The sequence below is a fragment of the Octopus sinensis genome, linkage group LG10 (genome assembly GCF_006345805.1).
Source record: "Octopus sinensis linkage group LG10, ASM634580v1, whole genome shotgun sequence".
Lineage (NCBI taxonomy): Eukaryota > Metazoa > Mollusca > Cephalopoda > Octopoda > Octopodidae > Octopus > Octopus sinensis.
In genome coordinates this window covers 80,232,640-80,253,860 of record NC_043006.1, presented here as the reverse complement: position 1 = coordinate 80,253,860, position 21,221 = coordinate 80,232,640, and the positions used below count along the sequence as shown (strand labels likewise).

The following is a 21,221-nucleotide window of genomic DNA, read 5'->3' as shown; positions in this document are numbered from 1 at the left end:
TTTTCTTTATCTCCAGGTATACAAAACTTCAACTCCAATTCTTCAAAGTTTCAGTTTTCAATAAATTCCGCATTGTCCTCAACGTCAATCTAAAGTGGAAGCGAAATTTAATTATGATTATCAGCATTTCTCACGGACTAATCTATCGAAGACAAGCTAGGATATAATTACCAGAAATTTCTTTTTTTTTTTTTTTTTTGGGATTTCCACTAGACAAAATGGAAATATTTGTCACAAGCTTTCTAATGTTCATCTTACTGATAAACCACACAGTTCAAACATCAACTATAAACACAACTGAACCCTTCAATTGTCCACCAGCTTTGTGTTCTGAAAGTCCCAGGACAGACCGTTGTTCATGTCAGCAAGACTGCTATTTATACGATGAATGTTGTTCCGACCGTCTTAATCACACAGCTTCTGACCTCGAGCCTCCCTATCCCTCAATGTATTACAGCTGTAACTATATTAATGGTAAAACTTATTATCAATTTCACCGCTGTCCAAATAACTATGATGTAACGGAGCATGTGAACAACTGCGAAAATCCTAACTCAGACCAACAACTACATGATGTACCTGCTTTTGGTAAAACGAGTAAAAAACTCTATAGGAACTTATATTGTGCTCTCTGTCACGGAGAAGAATATATTTTGTGGAATGTTTCTAAACCATATTTCTCTGGGGATATGACTTTTAGTATCGAAAGTGTTGAAGTAGAAAAGCAAGTCTCTTCACGCGAAATTAACCAATATCTATACAAATGCGCTCCTTATATTTCAGAGTGTACGCTAAATAATCCCAATAAAACATTGGAGAATCTATGCAAGAACAATGGTATGAGACTTGTTACCGCAAATTATACGGACTTTAGAAATATTTACTGTGCACTTTGCAATGGTTTTGAAATTTACGATATCCATTGCGACATACCAATATATGTTCATCCTCGTTTGGTGAATTTAGACGAACCTCTAACGGGCATTTTTGATGCCTCTGGCAAATCTAAAGAAATGCAAAAGGAAATTTCAATCAAGGATTCTTGTGTGAAAAATACTGTCTACGATATGAATACAAAGCAATGTCGACAAGTATCCTATAATTCTACTCTAAATTGTACTGCAACGAGATTAAATGAATCTGAATATCACATCACTAATGATGGGCTTCTATACTTAAATAATACCCATCGTTTGCTGAATCAATCAGATTTCGGCTTCGATGACGATGGTACAATAATCATCTGCGTAAAAAATCTTATCAATGTATTACGAAAGTATTCCGAAGCTGAATCTTATATCACCTTAGTAGGGCTTATATTTTCTATTCCAGCTCTAGCAATCACTATTATGTCTATCTCTGTATACCTGATCTCCGTACCTTACCAGGTAAATTACTCATTAGTCTTTTATCAGCATTGTTTGTAGCTGAGCTTCTCTTTCTTATCTCGTCACAAGTCACTGCATCTACAGTGTTGTGTAAATCTTTAGCTATAGTGAAACATTATTCTTTTCTAGCGAGTTTCTTCTGGATGAATGTTTTATCATTCGATGCCTCGTACACTTTCTCAGGACTTACACTACTTCGAAGTAAAGGGAAAGGTACCAAGAGATTTGTATTGTATTCTTTATATGCTTGGATCTGTCCACTTGTAATAGTAACAATATCGCTAATATTTGAGTACACACCTGGAAATCATGGACTTTCTCCAGAATATGGAATTGGCATTTGCTGGATTACAAATGGTAAAAGTCTGCTATGGCTGTTTGCATTCCCTGTTATGCTCATTTTATGTCTTAATATAACAGCATTTATCCTCACTATCAGAGGACTATATATGGCTAGCAAACTTTCTGCGAAATATCTGAAAAAACATAACAATTTGGATTTCATTGTTTGTATAAAACTGTTTTTTATTATGGGACTTACATGGACATTTGCATTCCTGTATACCTTTACAAAAATCGAAGAATTCTCTCTAATATTTTGTATTTTAAATTCTTTTATTGGATTATTTATTTGTCTATCATTTCTCTTCACAAAGATCGTCTGCCGCAATACGTTTAAAAGATTTCGTCATATTTCAAAATGGCTTCGCGTAGAATCGAGTGAGATATCTTCAACTTCTCAGAAAACTTTATCGACACAAATACCAACAAAAGTTTCGTTTGAATAGTACACTTGTTGTTCGGAGAACGAAACGAACTTTATAGCATTTGATAAAAAGTGAAACAATATTTTCCGCTTTCGTAATGGGACAATATACTGACTATATATTCATTAATAATAATGCTTCATATTATGAATGTATTGACTGTACAAAATAATCATGGTGTACGTATATGCATGAACTTCCATGTACTTATTGATACACATATATATATATATAGCGGTATCTATATGTATGTGTGCACGTATATCCTTGTAGCTGTATGCTTGTGCGGATGTGCGCGTGCACCTTTGCTCTTATTTGTTTTGACTGTTCGCATATGTGTTTATACTGTATATAAGAGTGAGAACGTATGAGTGTGTGATTGTGGGTGCGCGCACGCGAGGATGTAAGTCTGTGTGTGTACGAGACAACACCGCGTAAAAAGCAGGTGGTGCATAAGCTTGAACTCAGCCCTCGGCTGAAACTAGTAAAAGATAAAAGATATATATATATATATATATGCGTGTGTGTATGTATGTATATATATATACATACATATATACATATATATATATATATATATATATATACATACATATATATATATGTATATATACATGAATATATATACATGAATATATATATATATATATATATATTATTTAGAGATAGTAGTCCCCTTCATCACACTCCATATAAATGAATTTTAATTTAATACTTACTACTCATTTCTCAGCTACACGTGTTTCTTGAGGTTCTTTTACGGTTTTTTAAGCACGCAGCGTTTTACAGGAACCTTTCTTAAAATGTAACCCCAATCATCAGGCCTCTAAGTAGCTTTATCATACTAAATCTTTATTTTAACACATAAATATGTGTATGTGTAAATATATTCGCAGGACCTTACTATACAAGCTATATTTAATTCAAATAGAATTAATAAAAATAAAATAATAAAAATAAAAGATAAAAGAATAAAAAATAAAAAATAATAATTTACAAGACCTAAATTCTCACGTAACTTATGTCTATAAACATTCATATAAAATTAATAATATGTAGGGATAAAAATAAAATATATATTTCTGATGATATGATAATGAAAGCAATGACAAATAAATATATTCAAATAAAAACTATAGTTAAAAGTGGACATCCACAAGTACGAAAAACAAAATGCAAATGATACGAATGATAGAAATTAGAAATTTACAAAGTAAAAATTAGAGTTTAATAACTTAAGGGTAATGTAAAAGAATTGTTGTAAAATATATGTACAAAATACCGTTGACTACCATGGACGTTAACGCCGCAAGGCTCGGCGAACATCTACACATCCACCTACTTCCTGCTACTTTTAAACTATTACTTATAAACCTGATGATTGGGGTTATATTTTAAGAAAGGTTCCTGTAAAAACTGCGTGATTAAGGAACCGTAAAAGACCCTCAAGAAACACGTGTAGCTGAGAAATGAATAGTAAGTATTAAATTAAAATTATTTTATATGGTGTGATGAAGGGGGACTACTATCTCTAAATAACATATATATTTCCCCATTGAGAATAATTTGAACCCCTGTGATGCCGGAATTTTTATTCCCTAATAAATAAAATTATATATATATATATATATATATATATATATATATAATATATATATATATATATATATATAAGTATATAAGTATATAAATATACATTCACAAGTTCCTCATATAGCATCTGCTAAGTGTTTCTGCTATCCTTCATTCTAAAGTTATTTCCTTAAGTACTAATGCACAAGTGGTGTTACTGAAGTAGTTTGTGGCTCATTAGAAAGTGCTGAAAGTTGCCTTCGATACATAAAGATGTGTCGTGAATGCCATACATTGTTAGTGCTGTGTACGAGGTAATCTCCAGAAATCCATGGTCGGGGCTAATTGTTACAATATATCAACTTACCCCAGGCATATAACGACTTACTCCTTCTATTTCAGTTTAACATGCCATGTCTAGAAATTACAAAAGGAAAACTACAAGTGGGGGGGGTACCCCTCCTGATGTTATAGAGAGAGCCGCTAGAAAAGTTGTGGATGAAAAGAAGTCATTACGGGATGTTACCGCAAACTAGCGCACAGTGGATGAAATTAACGAACGGAAATACAAACCAAAGAAGGCAACTGGCGCAGAAAAGCAACAAAGGGTAAGGGGAAGTCAACGAAAACAGGCATATCAGTAGAGGTAACAATCGTTGGGTTATTGCCCTAATAACTCTTTTGTATCCCAACGTTATACATTCCCAAACGTAATACTTAGTTATAATTATGATATGTACCATCTAGATGTCAATCCAAGTAACACCTAATATTGTGAAAGATTTATTAACAAAACTTCTTTAGGCATATAACTAATGATTTAGATTTATTGAACTGATAGCCTTTTAGAAATATAGTTAAAATGGCAGTTTGTAATAAGAATATCGATGTATACCAAAGGCCTGATGTTAAGGATATTCGCACGGAACAATTGATAAGGCTATTGATATGAATACTTAAAACATATCCTTGTTTAATATTATACTCTAGTACAGTACATATTTTTCCTTTATCTACAGGTATACAAAATTTGAACTCCAATTCCTCAATGTTTCAGATTGCAAAAAGTTTGCATTGTCCTCAAAGTCAAATCTAAAAGTGAAAGCGAAATATTTAATCTTGGGGATTAATTTATTAACGTCAGGATTTCTCACGGATTGTTCTATCAAAGACAAGCTAAGATATAATTACCAGAAAATAAATTATTGTTTTTTGACAAGACATAATGGAAATATTTGTCACAGGCTTTCTAATGTTCATCTTACTGATAAACCACACAGTTCAAACATCAACTATAAACACAACTGAACCCTTCAATTGTCCACCAGTTTTGTGTTCTGAAAGCCCCAGGACAGAACGCTGTTCATGTCAGCAAGACTGCTATTTATACGATGAATGTTGTCCGACCGTCTTAATTACACAGCTTCTGACCTCGAGACTCCCTATCCCTCAATGTATTACAGCTGTAACAATATTAATGGTGGAAATTATTATCAATTTCACCGCTGTCCAAATAACTATGATGTAACGGAGCATGTGAACAACTGTGAAAATCCTAACTCAGACCAACAACTACATGATGTACCTGCTTTTGGTAAAACGAGTAAAAAACTCTATAGGAACTTATATTGTGCTCTCTGTCACGGAGAAGAATATATTTTGTGGAATGTTTCTTACCCATATTTCGCTGGGGATATGACTTTCAGTATCGAAAGCGTTGAGGTAGAAAAGCAAGTCTCTTCACGCGAAATTAACCAATATCTATACAAATGCGCTCCTTATATTTCAGAGTGTACGCTAAATAATCCCAATAAAACATTGGAGAATCTATGCAAGAACAATGGTATGAGTCTTGTTACCGCAAATATACGGACTTTAGAAATATTTACTGTGCACTTTGCAATGGTTTTGAAATTGACGATATCCATTGCGACATACCAAATCCTTCTTTTCTGGATATAGACATAACTCTAACGGACATTTTTGATGCCTCTGACAAATCTAAAGAAATGCAAAAGGAAATTTTAATCAAGGATTCTTGTGTGAAAAATACTGTCTACGATATGAATACAAAGCAATGTCGACAAGTATCCTATAATTCTACTCTAAATTGTACTGCAACGAGATTAAATGAATCTGAGTATTACATCACTAATGATGGTCTTCTCTACCTGAATAATACTCATCGTTTGCTGAATCAATCAGATTTCGGCTTCGATGAAGATGGTACAATAATTATCTGTGTAAAAAATATTATCAATGTATTACGAAAGTATTCCGAAGCTGAATCTTATATCACGTTAGTAGGGCTTATATTTTCTATCCCAGCTCTAGCAATCACTATTATGGTCTATCTCTGTATACCTGCTCTCCGTACCTTACCAGGTAAATTACTCATTAGTCTTTTATCAGCATTATTTGTAGCTGAGCTTCTCTTTCTTATTTCATCACAAGTCACTGCATCTACAGTTCTGTGTAAATCTTTAGCTATAATGATACATTATTCTTTTCTAGCGAGTTTCTTCTGGATGAATGTTTTATCATTCGATGCCTCGTACACTTTCTCAGGATTCACACAACTTCGAAATAAAGGAAATAGTACCAAGAGATTTGTATTGTATTCTTTGTATGCTTGGATCTGTCCACTTGTAATAGTAACAATATCACTGATATTTGAGTACATACCTGGAAATCATGGACTTTCTCCAGAATATGGAAATGGCATTTGCTGGATTACAAATGGTAAAAGTCTGCTATGGTTGTTTGCATTCCCTGTTATGCTCATTTTATGTCTTAATATAACAGCATTTATCCTCACTACCAGAGGGCTATATATGGCTAGCAAACTTTCTGCGAAATATCTGAAAAAACATAACAAATTGGATTTCATTGTTTGTATAAAATTATTTTTTATTATGGGACTTACATGGACATTTGCATTCCTGTATACCTTTACAAAAATCGAAGAATTCTCTCTAATATTTTGTATTTTAAATTCTTTTATTGGATTATTTATTTGCCTATCATTTCTCTTCACAAAGATCGTCTGCCGCAATATATTTAAAAGATTTCGTCATATTTCAAAATGGCCTTCCACCAAATCGAGTGAGATATCTTCAACTTCTCGGAGAACATTATCAACGCAAATACCAACAAAAGTTACTTTTGAATAGTACAAGAAATGTTGTTCCGTGAACGAAACGAATTTTATTGTTCTTGAAGCAAACAAAGTCTAACAATATTAACAGCCACTATGATGAGACAATATACCCAGTATGTTTATCAATTATAAATTTTCATATTTTAAATGTATTGTCTGTACAAGTCAAGCGTCTAGATGTAGGCACGTGTACGTACTTATATGTAAGTATTGATACATATATTAGTGTACATATATATATATATATCATTATCATCATCATGATGAATACCTTAAAGTCCATTCTGGTCTATGACGATTCCTTCTCAGTGAAGCATGATGGCGATCTATTTTTCGATTTCTCTATAGGGAATTTTAACGAGGTTTAAATCATTAAAACCCTCAAGTGGCGTAGCCATTCACATAGGTTGGCCCTCTAGAGGGATGAGAGCCTGGCTATCTTAAGCCATATGAATAGCCATACCATGGACCAAGTGGCGTAGCCATTCACATAGGTTGGCCCTCTAGAGGGATGAGAGCCTGGCTATCTCAAGCCATATGAATAGCCATACCATGGACAGGTTCAGGAAAGACTTGATAAAAATTTTCACAGAGTTCTGTATGTCCCTACAGTTTACCACCAAACTGACTACAGTCGACCTAAACACGGGCAAGTACTACTCCTACAGGAAGCCTACAGTATACATCTACAAGATCCCAAAACCCCTACCCCGCTGTAATTAGAAACCTTATTTCAGGCATTAGCAAATGCGTACCTAAACTCTCGTCCAGCAGGGAGATCTCTAATAGGACCTCCGCGCACCACAATGACGCTTTCGCTAGAAGTGGTTTTGCGATAAGCTCACGTGTGTGGACAATCCCCAAACCCACTCTCCTCACTCCAAGGGAATTAGGAAAAAGAAGATTATCTAGTATAACCGCACCCCATTCAACCTAGAAGTTCCTACTAACGTAGACATGGGTTTCCTGTCTTTGTCTAAGAAACGTTTCTCCAGAAGCCATACTTATAACAAACTCTTCAACCTCTATAATGTCAACGTGAGCTACTCCTGCTTAGAAAACATTGCATCTAAAATCGTACGGATCAACAGACGTAAAAATGCACCCGCATAAACCTCAACCCCAACCTGAAACTTCCGAAACTCCATTCCCTGTCCCTTAGAATGATCCTGCCTCTCAAGTGCTATAGTATACAGGGTCACCATTATACCATCCGATGACGTCACTAGGCACTATTCGGGTATGACAGCCCAATGGTATTCCCATCACACGCTCTCATTTAGATCCAAGGACAGAGAGAATTCCAATTAACTGTCGCGCTTTCACTGGAGACTCCGTGACCTACGAGACAAAACAGCCAGCATGAAAAGGGCTGTTGTCTCCAGAGCGCCACCATAGTCAGCCGACTTCCCTAATTGCCAGCATTGCCTCCGCGAAAAATTGCACATCCTCTACTAACGCGCAGTTTCTATCAACAAGGAATACGGTCTATGCTATTGGTCTCACTAGAGGTATGCCCTTCTACTAAATTTCAAGCCACTGGCCGCCGAGAACTCGGATGCACCCCCTTAGTACCATCTGTTCCCTTGCACCGGTTGCACCAAGGTCACCGTCACCAACAAACCCCCATGTGCAGAGCTGCTAACTACCAATCTCCAATGCTTGCTAATACCTGTCTACCCGCATTCTCCCACATATAACTATCCACTTGTACTTCCCACTATACCAATGCTCGGACAACACCACAGACCAAACACGAATAAATAGGGAAAGTAATCTTATTCAAAAATACAGACCACAACTAAACATACTCTAACATACCCACCAGGCACACATCCAAAACAAACACACAAAGACACACGTACACTCGCACCGTATCATGCAAGCAGACACATGCACGCATCAGCACACATAGGGCACACTAGCAGACATTGACCACACACATACGCGGCACACACACGCATGTATTATATATATGTATGTTATGTATGTATGTGTGTGTTGTGTGTGTGTGCGTGTGCGTTGTGTGTATGTGTGTGTGTATGCATTGTGTGTGTATGTATTTATATGTGTATATATGTTGGATATATGTATATATGTATGTATATATATATGTATGTGTATGCATTGTATATGTGTATATGTGAATGCATTGTGTGTGTGTGTAGTATGTATATGTATATGTGAGTGTACGTTATATGTATGCATATTGTGTGTGTGTGTCTGCATTATATATATGTGTATGTATATATATGTATATATATATATATATGCATTGTGTATATGTATATTATATGTATGTGTGTTGTATATGTATGTGTACATTATGTGTATATGTATGTGTATATATGCATTGTATATATGTATATTGTATGTGTGTTGTATATACATGTATACATGTATATACATTATATGCATATATATGTATGCATTGTGTATGTGTATGTTATGTGTATATATGTTATATGTATGTGTATATGTATATATATACATTGTATGTATGTATATTGTGTGTATATGTGGTATATTTATGTATGTGTATGTAAACATATATATATATATATATATATATATATATATGTATATATGTATATGCATTGTCTATATATATACATTATATGTATGTATTGTGTATATATGTTATATGTATATATGTGTTAGGTGTATATGTGTTGTATATATATTGTGTATGTATGTGTGTGTGTGTTGTGTGTGTGTTGTTATATGTGTGTGTGTGTGTGTTGTGTGTGTGTGTTATATATATGTATATTATATATATATATATATGTTATATTTGTGTGTGTGTGTGTGTGTATTGTATGTGTGTGCGTTGTGTGTGTGTGTATTGTATATGTGTGTGTTGTGTGTGTGTATATTGTATGTGTGTATATTATATGTGTATGTGTGTTGTGTGTGTGTGTGGTGTGTGTGTGTGTGTCTGATGTGTGTGTGTGTGGTATGTATATGTATGATGTGTGTGTGTGTGTATGTATATATATGTATATGTAGTGTGTGTGTATGGCCCGCACACACGCCTAGACGCGTGTGTGCATGTATATACGCACACAGGGACGCGTGCACCCACGCTGTGTGCACACACACACACGGGCACATACTCAGTGCCAACACACGCAGGGCACATGTGCACGGATGCACCCAACAGACATGGACACGCATGCGAGCCGACACATGCACACTAGCGCACGCGCAGCACACTGATGGACATTAACCACACACATACGCGCACACACGCGCACACGGGGGGCACACATATACACACACCATCCTACCCCAAAAAATTCTTTAAACAACACACATCTATTTACACCACCCTGGAACCAATCAAAAACAACCCCCACACACACACAGACACATGTATACATATATATGCACACACACAGGGACACACACACTCACACCAATCTCACCTCCATACAGACACACATACACACGCAGCACAATGCCAAATGCCATCCACACACATACATGCATACACACACACACACACACACAACACCAAGACAACCACACACGCGGTTGACAAACAGACACCATCCTACCAAATCTTACAGACACATAGACACATCTATTCACACCACATATGTATGTATGCACACACACATACACACAAAGACACACACACTCACCTCATCCTGACCCCAAAATCATTGATGCTTGAAGGAGAGCCAAAAAAAAACAAAAGAAGAAAAAAAGGGTACATTCTTTTCAGTTCCATATTTCCCCTAAAACGGACAGGTTAGTTTTAACTTCACCACTATTTTAATGTAAATCTTTTTGAACTCATAATATTCTGTATGTGTATACTGAACCTTTTTTAATAATTCCTCCTGGAAATTACCTTGAGATGTATAATATATTTGTTTTAACCTTTTCTGCCCATTATTTCAATGAGCTTGTTAAACTTTTTTATATTCTCAACATACTGTTGTCACCAAAGACTGTATATTTATATGGATTATAGTACTCTGTGTCAACCAATATTCTGTGCATGTTTGAATATACAGATACAGTACCAATATCAATTCCTTCTGGAAACTATCTTAAGTATGTCCTTGAGAACGATCATTTATGTAATCTTTTGTGCCCAATATTTTAAGGAACTTGTTGAACTTTTTTATGTCCTTAACATGTCCCTGTTACCAAAGACTGTATATATATATGTAATGTAGCAATTTGCAACAACCAATAATTAACGCAACCAAACTTCCACATGTTACTTTTGACAATCTTTTTCCAAAGAGTGAAACCGGTAAAGTAAATAAACATCTTTTAAATTGCATTTTCAAACCTTCTTTCGTATATAATTCCACTCGTGCGGTACCCCACAACTCCACTTTGTTATATATATATATATATATAAGCAAAATCCAACACACATACGCAAGGAGTGTGTTGTCAACTCGTGGTTCGGCTGCGTTTTATGCATAAGAGAATATATTCTCTATACTCTTGGTGTTAAAACCTGAAAGTAAGTCATAAGCAAGCGAGACATCTCATAGCAAGTTCCTTCTCGAAGCGATAGACATCGAGGTTTGCTCATTGTTGTGACTTTTCAATCCCTCGTACCGAACTAAGCCATACCGCCGAGTATGACTATATGCTAAACGGTTTACAAACCATCTACTGGTATGTCCCAACGTTTCATGCCATAGAAAATATTCAAATATGAATTAGAAGCATCCCGAGATATATAAACAAAATCGAACACACACACGGGAAACGTAAGAGGATATATTCTCAATGCGCCTGGTATTAAAAATACCCGAAAGTAAATCATAGGCAAGGAAGACAACTCACATCAGGTCCCTTTTCCGAACGACATACACCGATGTTTCGTCATTATTGTGACTCTTCAGTGCCTCGTACCGAACAAGGCCTGTATAGATAGCTGTTTGGTGACCAATATACTTCCCAACTACATGATTACAGGTTAATCTCATTGTGTGGTACCTTGGATAAGTGGATAAGTGTCCTCTACTGTATCCCCAGAGTGACCAAAGCCTTTTGAATGGATTTGATGCGAAGAAACTGAAAGAAATCTGTGGTGTATATGTATACATAAGTGTATGTGTGTGTGTGTATGAAAGTGTATGTCTATGTGTGAGTGCATGCGCGTGACTCTGTGTGTGTGTGCATGTGTGTGTGTGCGTGTGTGCGTGTGTGTGCCTGCATGCTTGAGCTTGTCACCCACCACTGCCTCGCAGCCGTTATTAATTTGTTTACTTTACTGTAACACAAACCGGTAAAATAAGTGCCAGTCTTTAAAAGCATAACTGCATCATACTGCATCGTCTTAGAAGCAAAATCTCAATGAATGGCACATCAATTGAATATCTGTTCGATTCAGAGAGATTTTGTCTACTAAAATATTTAAAATAATCGTCTGATTTCGGAATCATAATATTTCTCATGTTTGTCAGGTGAAATAATCGTCAGAGATGCTTTGTCCAGCACAGAAACTGCAGGGATATCGGAAGAAGTGATGAGCTCTTCCGATAATGATGACTAAAGCTGTTGCAATGATGCTTGCTCTTCTCCATCTTCAGCAAGTGTCTCCGCGTCAGCCTTTCAGCCTATACTTTGCTTATACTTTGCCTGAGTGGCATAAGGGTAACATCTGTAGTCTCTAGACAACCACAACCATCTTAAACTAATTTTAGATTCCAAGGCTAGTCATTGGCTTCTTTCTTCTGATGTTTATGTTCCAAACCAATGTTTGTTTAGGACTCAAGATCTTACTCACAAAACTGACTGCCAATTTCAAAAGGCAATGAGGTCTCTTACCATCTTTCACAAGATCCTCGTCAGCCAAGACCTGATATTTAGTGTTATTCAGTTCATTAGAAATATCAAATCTGTCAGTTTAGCACGATTATCCGTTGAGCACTCTTGAACAGTAAGATGTCTGGTCGGAGAAATGTACTCGGGAACTGCAGAAAGATGTCTGATCGGAGCCGTGTTACTGCGCCGTCTTCGAAAAAGACACGTCTACACATCAAATTCACTTGCATCTCCGGTCAAGAGCTTCTTGTAAGATAGGAACCAAGTCCCCCACATTGGATAATGTTGTCTTATAATCATTATACATGAGTAACACATGCAATGCTATTTTACTAGTATTTTCAGTCATTTTTGAGAATCTTGTTTTAGAAATAATACATTAAAATACTCCACAGTAAATGGTCTTCTTTATTATTATGGTGAGTTAAACCTCCTTGTGATAACGAGCAAAATCTTCTTTTATCAAAGAAAATGAATATTGGTAGTGGGAAAAAAATCGTTAAATTTTTCAGGTGAAAGGTTGTTGAGCTAATAATTCTACCGTTTTGTATCCCAACTTTATACATTACGAAATATAATACTTAGTTTTTACGATTTCATTTTCGGTGTATGTGTGTGTGTGTGTGTGTGTGTGAGTGTGAGTGAATTATAAATAAGTAATGATTCAGAGTAAATAACCTTGTAGAAATATAGTTAGGATGGCAGTTTGGAATATGAAAATCGATATATAAAGCCCGCTTTATACACACACCTGATGTTAAGGGTATTCGCATAGAGCGTTTGAGTAGTCTATTCACATGAACACTTAAAACATAACCTTGTGTAATATCATACTCTAGTAGAGTACATGCTTTTTTCCTTTATCTGCAGGTATACGCAATTCAAGATTTCAATAAATTCTGCATTGTTTTCTACAGTTTCGAAGCGAAATATTTAACCTTAATTTACTTAATCATGAACTTCAACATTTCCTACGGATCAATCTGTCAAAGACAAGTTAGAATATGATTACCAGAAAAAATAGTTTTGCATTTCATCAGGACATAATGGAAATATTTGTCACAAGCTTTTTAATGTTCATCTTACTGATAACCCACACAGTTCAAACATCAACTATAAACATAACTGAACCCGTCAATTGCCCGCCGGTTTTGTGCTCTAAAAGCCCCAGGACAGACCGTTGTTCATGTCAGCAAGACTGTTATTTATACGATGAATGTTGTTCCGACCGTCTTAATCACACAGCTTCTGATCTCGAGACTCCCTATCCCTCAATGTATTACAGCTGTAACAATATTAATGGTGGAACTTACTATCAATTTCATCACTGTCCAACTAACTATGATGTAACGGAGCATGTGAACAACTGTGAAAATCCTAACTCAGACCAACAACTACATGATGTACCTGCTTTTGGTAAAACAAGTAAAAAACTCTATAGAAATTTATATTGTGCTCTCTGTCACGGAGAAGAATATATTTTGTGGAAGATTTCTTACCAATGTTTCTATAAGGATGATATTCTAAATATCACTGTTGATAACTTTTTATACACTTTTAATAAAAAAAGCTGTGAGATATACAAACAAGTACCTTCAAATGAATTTAACCAATATTTGTATAGATGCACTCCTTATGTTTCAGTGTGTGCGCTACATAATACCAATAAAACATTAGAACATCTATGTGAGAACAAGCCAACGAGAATTGTTAACGCAAATAATACAGCCTTTAGAAATGTTTACTGTGCACTTTGTAATGGTAATGAAGCTGACGATATCCAGTGTGACATATATGAAATGAGAATGATTCCATTTTCAGCCAACGGATTTTCTCTAACCGCAGTTTTTAATTTCAATACCAATTCCATAGAAATACAAAATATAAATAAAAACGAAGGAAATACTGTTCTCCGACTACCCTCCTGTCCGAAGAATGCAGTCTACGATATGAATACAAAGCAATGTCGACAAGTTATCTACCACCCTCAACTAAACTGTACAACAACAGGTCTAAATGAATCTGAATATCACATCACTAATGATGGTCTTCTATACTTAAATAATACCCATCGTTTACTGAACCAATCAGAATTCAGTTTCGATGAAAATGGTACAATAATCATCTGTGTAAAAAATCTTATCAATGTATTACGAAAGTATTCCGAAGCTGAATCTTATATCACGTTAGTAGGGCTTATATTTTCTATCCCAGCTCTAGCAATCTCTATTATAGTCTATCTCTGCATACCTGATCTCCGTACCTTACCAGGTAAATTACTCGTTAGTCTTTTATCAGCATTGTTTGTAGCTGAGCTTCTCTTTCTTATCTCATCACAAGTCACTGCATCTACAGTTCTGTGTAAATCTTTAGCTATAGTGATACATTATTCTTTTCTAGCGAGTTTCTTCTGGATGAATGTTTTATCATTCGATGCCTCGTACACTTTCTCAGGACTTACACTACTTCGAAGTAAAGGGAAAGGTACCAAGAGATTTGTATTGTATTCCTTATATGCTTGGATTTGTCCACTTGTAATAGTAACAATATCACTGGTATTTGAGTACATACCTGGAAATCATGGACTTTCTCCAGAATATGGAAATGGCATTTGCTGGATTACAAATGGTAAAAGTCTGCTATGGTTGTTTGCATTCCCTGTTATGCTCATTTTATGTCTTAATATAACAGCATTTATCCTCACTGCCAGAGGGCTATATATGGCTAGCAAACTTTCTGCGAAATATCTGAAAAAACATAATAAATTGGAGATCATTGTTTGCATAAAACTGTTTTTTACTATGGGACTTACATGGACATTTGCATTCCTGTATACTTTTACAAAAATCGAAGAATTCTCTCTAATATTTTGTATTTTAAATTCTTTTATTGGATTATTTATTTGCCTATCGTTTCTCTTCACAAAGATCGTCTGCCGCAATATACTTAAAAAATTTCGTCCTATATCAAAATGGCCTCCCACAGAATCAAGTGAGATGTCGTCAACTTCTCAGAGAACTTTATCGACACAAATACCAACAAAAATTACGTTTGAATAGTACAACTTGTTTTGTGAACGAAAGGAATTTTATTGTTCTTCAAAGAATCCATAGACAATATTTACGGCTTTCATAATGGGACAATATACTGACTATATATTCATTAATAACAATATTTCATGATATAAACGTATTGTGTGTTTTGGGTTGGCAACTAAGTTTCCGCCGTTTTTTTAAATTTAAATTCTTTTTAATGTTTAATAAAAAAAATAACATCTAATTAATCTATAATGTATTCACCCTTGTTCTTTACAACTTCTTCCCAACGTTCAACAATATTTTCAATACCTCGTTGGTCGAAATCGCCCGATTTCGACTTGAAAAATTGATCCAACCAAACTCTCAATTCTGCATCAGTATTGAACAAAACTCAGCGCAAAGCATTTGAAAGAGATCGAAAGAGGAGGAAATCTGTTGCTTCCAAATCAGGAGAGTACGGCGGCTATAGCAGCACTTCCCAGCCATGCGTTTGAATGGCTTCCTTGGTCAAATTGGCGATATGAGGGCGGACGTTGTCGTGCAGCAGAAGAACTCCATGTTGCCGATTAGGTCTTTTCTCTTGAATAGCTCGTTGATTTTTATTGATGTCACTTAAGGCATGCGGAACCCATGCTCCATACTTCTGAACCTTTCCCATTGAGTGAAGATGTTTCTCTACAGCAGTGTAGGAGCATTCCATTCTCTCAGCCAGTTCCCTTGTCGTTTGACGAGAATTTTCGTGCAAAAGTTGGTTTCATGGCTCTTCATCGAACTCAACTGCGCGGCCAGAACGAGGTGCGTCTTTGAGGTTACAATTTCCATTTTTTAACTTCGCATAACAGTCACGAGCTGCTTTTTCAGCTATGGCACCCTCTCCATACACAGCACAATTGTCGCGAGCAGCTTTTGCGGCTTTAGAACTTTGATTAAAAGCAAAAAGGTGTCGAAATTACTCGTTTTTCTTAACTTGACATTCCATTTTAATGATCTGAAAATAAACAAAAATTAAAAAAAAAAAATAGATTCCAAAATGATTCAAAATTAGAATTCTCGAAAAAAATGGTTCCAAAATTTAAAAACACAATAAATTTCAAAATTTAAAAAACGTCGAGAACTTAGTTGCCAACCCAATAGAACGTAATGAGTCAAGATGTATATATATATGTATGTATGTATGTATGTATGTATGTATGTATGTATGTATGTATGTATATGTATTTACATGTATGTAGAAATACATATATCGGCATGTATAAGTATCCATATATACATATATATATGTGCATACATATCTTTCTCTGAAGCTGCCCCACCCTCATTTCTCGAATACTCACTTTACCTCTTCCTGACTTTATCTATTATCAGCCACATCCCTTATTCTTTCAAGATTTATACCTGTCTATTCTCCTCGTACCTCTCTCCTTATCTCAGAAACCTACCTATTTTCGCTAGGCATAGAAGTAATAATTCAGAGTAAATGACCAGATAACCTTTTAGAAATACAGTTCCCATGCACTTTGCATTAAGAAAATCGATATCGCTATATATCAAACACCGCTTCATGCATGTACCTGATGTTAAGGATATTCACATGGAACATTTACATATGACTACTTAAAATATATCCTTGTGTAATAGAAGAATACATATTTTTTTCCTTTATCTGCAGGTATACAAATATTTTCGCATTTCAATAAGACATAATGGAAGTATACGCCACAAGCTATTTAATATTCATCTTATTGATAAACCACGCCGTTCCAATATCAGCTATAAACAAAATAGAAGCCTTCAATTGCCCACCGGTTTTGTGTTCTGAAAGCCCTTGGACAGACCGTTGTTCATGTCAGCAAGACTGCTATTTATACGATGAATGTTGTTCCGACCGTCTTAATCACACAGCTTCTGACCTCGAGACTCCCTATCCCTCAATGTATTACAGCTGTAACAATATTAATGGTGGAACTTACTATCAATTTCACCGCTGTCCAACTAACTATGATGTAACGGAGCATGTGAACAACTGTGAAAATCCTAACTCAGACCAACAACTACATGATAAAACGAGTAAAAAACTCTATAGGAACTTATATTGTGCTCTGTGTCACAGAGAAGAATATATTTTGTGGAAGATTTCTTACCAATGTTTCTATAAGGATGATATTCCAAATATCACTGTTGATAACATTTTATGTATTTTTAATAATAAAAGCTGTGAGATATACAATCAAGTACCTTCAAATGAATTTAACCAATATTTGTATAGATGCACTCCTTATGTCTCAGTGTGTGCGCTACATAATACCAATAAAACATTAGACAATCTATGTGAGAACAAGCCTATGAGACTTGTTAACGCAAATAATACAATGTTTAGAAATATTTACTGTGCACTTTGCAATGGTATTGAAGCAGACGATATCAAATGCGGCACCAATACACGAAATATACGTAAATATAATCCTCCAGATAGAAGTAAGTTGCAGGAGTTTCTTCTAGCAAGTCTATTCGCCCTGAAAAATGAAGAAATGCTAAATAAAATTACACAAGTCTCTCCTAAATCTATTCTAAACTGTATCACAACAAGATTAAATGAATCTGAGTATTACATCACTAATGATGGTCTTCTCTACTTAAAGAACACCCATAGTTTTCTAAACCAATCAGAATTCACTCGTGCTTCTCAAGGTATAAATATCTGCGTAAAGAATGGTGCTCATATCTTAGGAAAATATTCCGAAGCTGAAGATTATATCACATTTGTGGGCCTCGTGATATCTATCCCAGCGCTAGCAATCACTATTATAGTTTATCTCTGTATACCTGACCTCCGTACTTTACCAGGTAAATTACTCATCAGTCTTTTATCAGCCATGCTTATAGCTGAGCTTCTCCTTTTTATCTCATTACAAGTCACTACTTCTACAGTCCTATGTACAGCTTTGGCTATATTGAAACATTATTCTTTTGTAGCGACTTTCTTCTGGACGAATGTTGTGTCCTGCAATGCCTGGTACACCTTCTCGGGATTTATACAACATCGGAGTTCAGGAAAAGGTACCAAGAGACTTGTATTGTATTCCTTGTATGCTTGGATCTGTCCACTTGTAATTGTAACAGTATCACTGATATTAGAGTACACACCTGGAAATCATGGACTTTCTCCAGAATATGGTAAATGTACATGCTGGATTTCAAACAGAAAAAGCGTGCGGTGGCTATTTTCAGTCCCAGTAATAATCATCTTATGTTTAAATATCATTGCATTTATCCTCATTGCTAGAGGATTATATATGGCTAACAAACTTTCTGCGAAATATTTATCAAAACATAATAAACTGGAGTTCATTGCTTGCATAAAGCTATTCTTTATTATGGGATTTACATGGACATTTCAATTCCTGCATGTCATTACAGAAATAGAAGAATTTTCTCTAATATTTTATATTTTAAATTCCTTTCTTGGCGTATTTATTAGTTTGTCATTTCTGATAACAAAAACCGTCTGCCACCATATAACTAAAAGACATCGTCCAATCTCAAAATACCTTCAAACCAAATCGAATGCGATATCTTCAACTTCTCACAGAATTTTATCGACACACACAAATACCAACACAACTTACGTTTGAATAGGATAACTGTTGTTCGGTGAACGAAATTAATATTTTTGTTCTGCATAAGATCCAAAGACAATGACTACTGCCTTCATAATGGGACAATATGCTTACTATATGTTCATTAATAACAATATTTCATGATATAAACCTATTGTGTGTACAAAAAAATGAATCAAGATATATGTATTTATGTATATGTATGCACAAATACATATATCGGTATGTATGTTTCCATATGTGTGTGTGTGTGTGTGTGTGTGTGTGTGTGTGTGTGTGTGTGTGTGTGTGTATACATGGACAATTCAATTCCTGTATACCATTATATAAATTGAAGAACTTTCTCTCATATTCTATATTTCTTGGGGTATTTATTAGTTTACCATTTCTGATATCAAAGACCGTCAGTCGCAGTTTAATTAAAAGATGATATGCAATTTCAAAATGGCCTTCCACTAAATCGAGTGAAATATCTTCTACCTACCAGAGAACTTTACCGACACAAATACCAACAAAGGTTAAGTTTAGATAATGTTACAACAAACTATATTGTTCTTGATGTCATCAAAACTAATCATTTTACGCCTTTATAATGCGACCATAAACTCAATATATGTTTATTAATAATGTTTCATATTATAATTTTATTGTGTGTACAAAATAAAGTGTCTATGTACGTCACGTGTTCGTTTTTTTCTTTTTTGTTGTTGTTGTTATTGTATACATTCCCTGCTTCTTTGCTAATCCGAAAATTTCTACAAAATTCCATTATTCGACAAATGACATCCATATGACAAAATGAAAATCAAGACTAACTGGTTTCCGATTTTTACTTATATGCTTACTGTTGTTTCAATCCTGTCGGATTTCATTTTACCTCAAAATTTTCTGGCGATTCCGAAGGTCAATAATTAAAAGACGTCCGAGTCAATAAGATTTGATATATTCAACACATACACAAACACACACACAAACATATATACACGTACACAAGTACACAAACACAGATAAGTAGGCAGATAAATGGATACATACATACTGGCTGTACGTATGACAACCCAGGCACAAGTTTGTGCATTACTACAGTTTTGTCAAGGATTATGATGAGGCGAAAGATCTGGCAATGGAGTGAAAGTCTATTCACCAGGTCTTACGTCACCTGTGCTGTGTCAACGGTATATATGAGGTCACGCACAAAAGACTGGAGAGACGTTGTCTTTACCACAAAACGCCGAAAGCGTGCAGTAATACAAAAAGAAGATCGCAAATAGTATTGGAGTAACATAGTCACCCTGTTTGACATCATTATTAATTTTAAGGGGCTATGTTATAATCTCGCCTATATTTAAAGAAACTTCCATACCATCATGGAAGGAGCATAGTTATTTCACAATGCTGTCAGGGCAGACGAATCGGCTGATGATCGCCCAGCCCAAAGTATATCACGATAAACAGTGCCGAGTGCTTTTGTTAGATTGACAAACACTAGACAGAGGCTTTTTGTTCTTCAAATCACTTTCCTGAACTTGTCTAGCTGGGTGGATATCTGTTGTACTTCCGTTTGGTTTGCAGCCACACTGAGGTTCTGGTAAGATCCTATCTATGATGTGGGTATCTAGCCATGTCAGAAGTTTTATACATACATGCATACATACATACATACATACATACATACATACATACATACATACATACATACATACATACATACATACATACATACTAGGTTTATACCTGTAATTATTGGGTCACTGATATATTTAACACACTGCCTAAAAAAACAGCCTGGAGGAGTTATGCTTCTCAAAACCAGAAAGGAGAAAGCTGATTCGAAGACTACAGATCCAATCCATCACTGGAACTGTAAAAATCTGTAA

General features: G+C 35.2%; 4 protein-coding genes across 5 annotated transcripts in view; all 4 read left to right on the top strand.

Annotated features, from left to right (window-relative positions):
- LOC115216265 (probable G-protein coupled receptor Mth-like 3) overlaps positions 1-19,568 on the top strand; it is a 25,101-nt gene extending 5,533 nt beyond the window's left edge. Inside the window, exons 1-2 of one of the 2 annotated variants that reach the window (XM_036506851.1) lie at positions 17,017-18,181; positions 18,443-19,568. In XM_036506851.1, coding sequence (XP_036362744.1) covers positions 17,431-18,181; positions 18,443-19,359 — 1,668 coding nt within the window. In that variant the 5' untranslated portion in view covers positions 17,017-17,430 and the 3' untranslated portion in view covers positions 19,360-19,568. Of the gene's footprint in view, positions 1-17,016 lie in introns of those variants that run through there. The other variant, XM_029785464.2, reaches the window with a different exon arrangement.
- The window catches only part of LOC115216264 (G-protein coupled receptor Mth2-like), a 100,318-nt gene that overhangs the window by 15,394 nt on the left and 63,703 nt on the right, over positions 1-21,221 (top strand). The gene's annotated exons all lie outside the window — the stretch shown is intronic.
- LOC115216268 (latrophilin receptor-like protein A) lies at positions 5,671-6,994 on the top strand. Its single transcript, XM_029785466.2, has one exon. The coding sequence runs from the start codon at positions 5,737-5,739 to the stop codon at positions 6,898-6,900; it is 1,164 nt and encodes a 387-aa protein (XP_029641326.2). The 5' UTR covers positions 5,671-5,736; the 3' UTR covers positions 6,901-6,994.
- On the top strand, positions 14,490-16,009 carry LOC115216267 (latrophilin receptor-like protein A). Its single transcript, XM_029785465.2, has one exon. The coding sequence runs from the start codon at positions 14,495-14,497 to the stop codon at positions 15,746-15,748; it is 1,254 nt and encodes a 417-aa protein (XP_029641325.2). The 5' UTR covers positions 14,490-14,494; the 3' UTR covers positions 15,749-16,009.

What these genes read in the sequence shown, in the direction of transcription:
- LOC115216268 (XM_029785466.2), top strand. Translation starts at nt 5,737, where the DNA reads ATGCAAAAGGAAATTTTAATCAAGGATTCTTGTGTGAAAAATACTGTC.
- LOC115216267 (XM_029785465.2), top strand. Translation starts at nt 14,495, where the DNA reads ATGATTCCATTTTCAGCCAACGGATTTTCTCTAACCGCAGTTTTTAAT.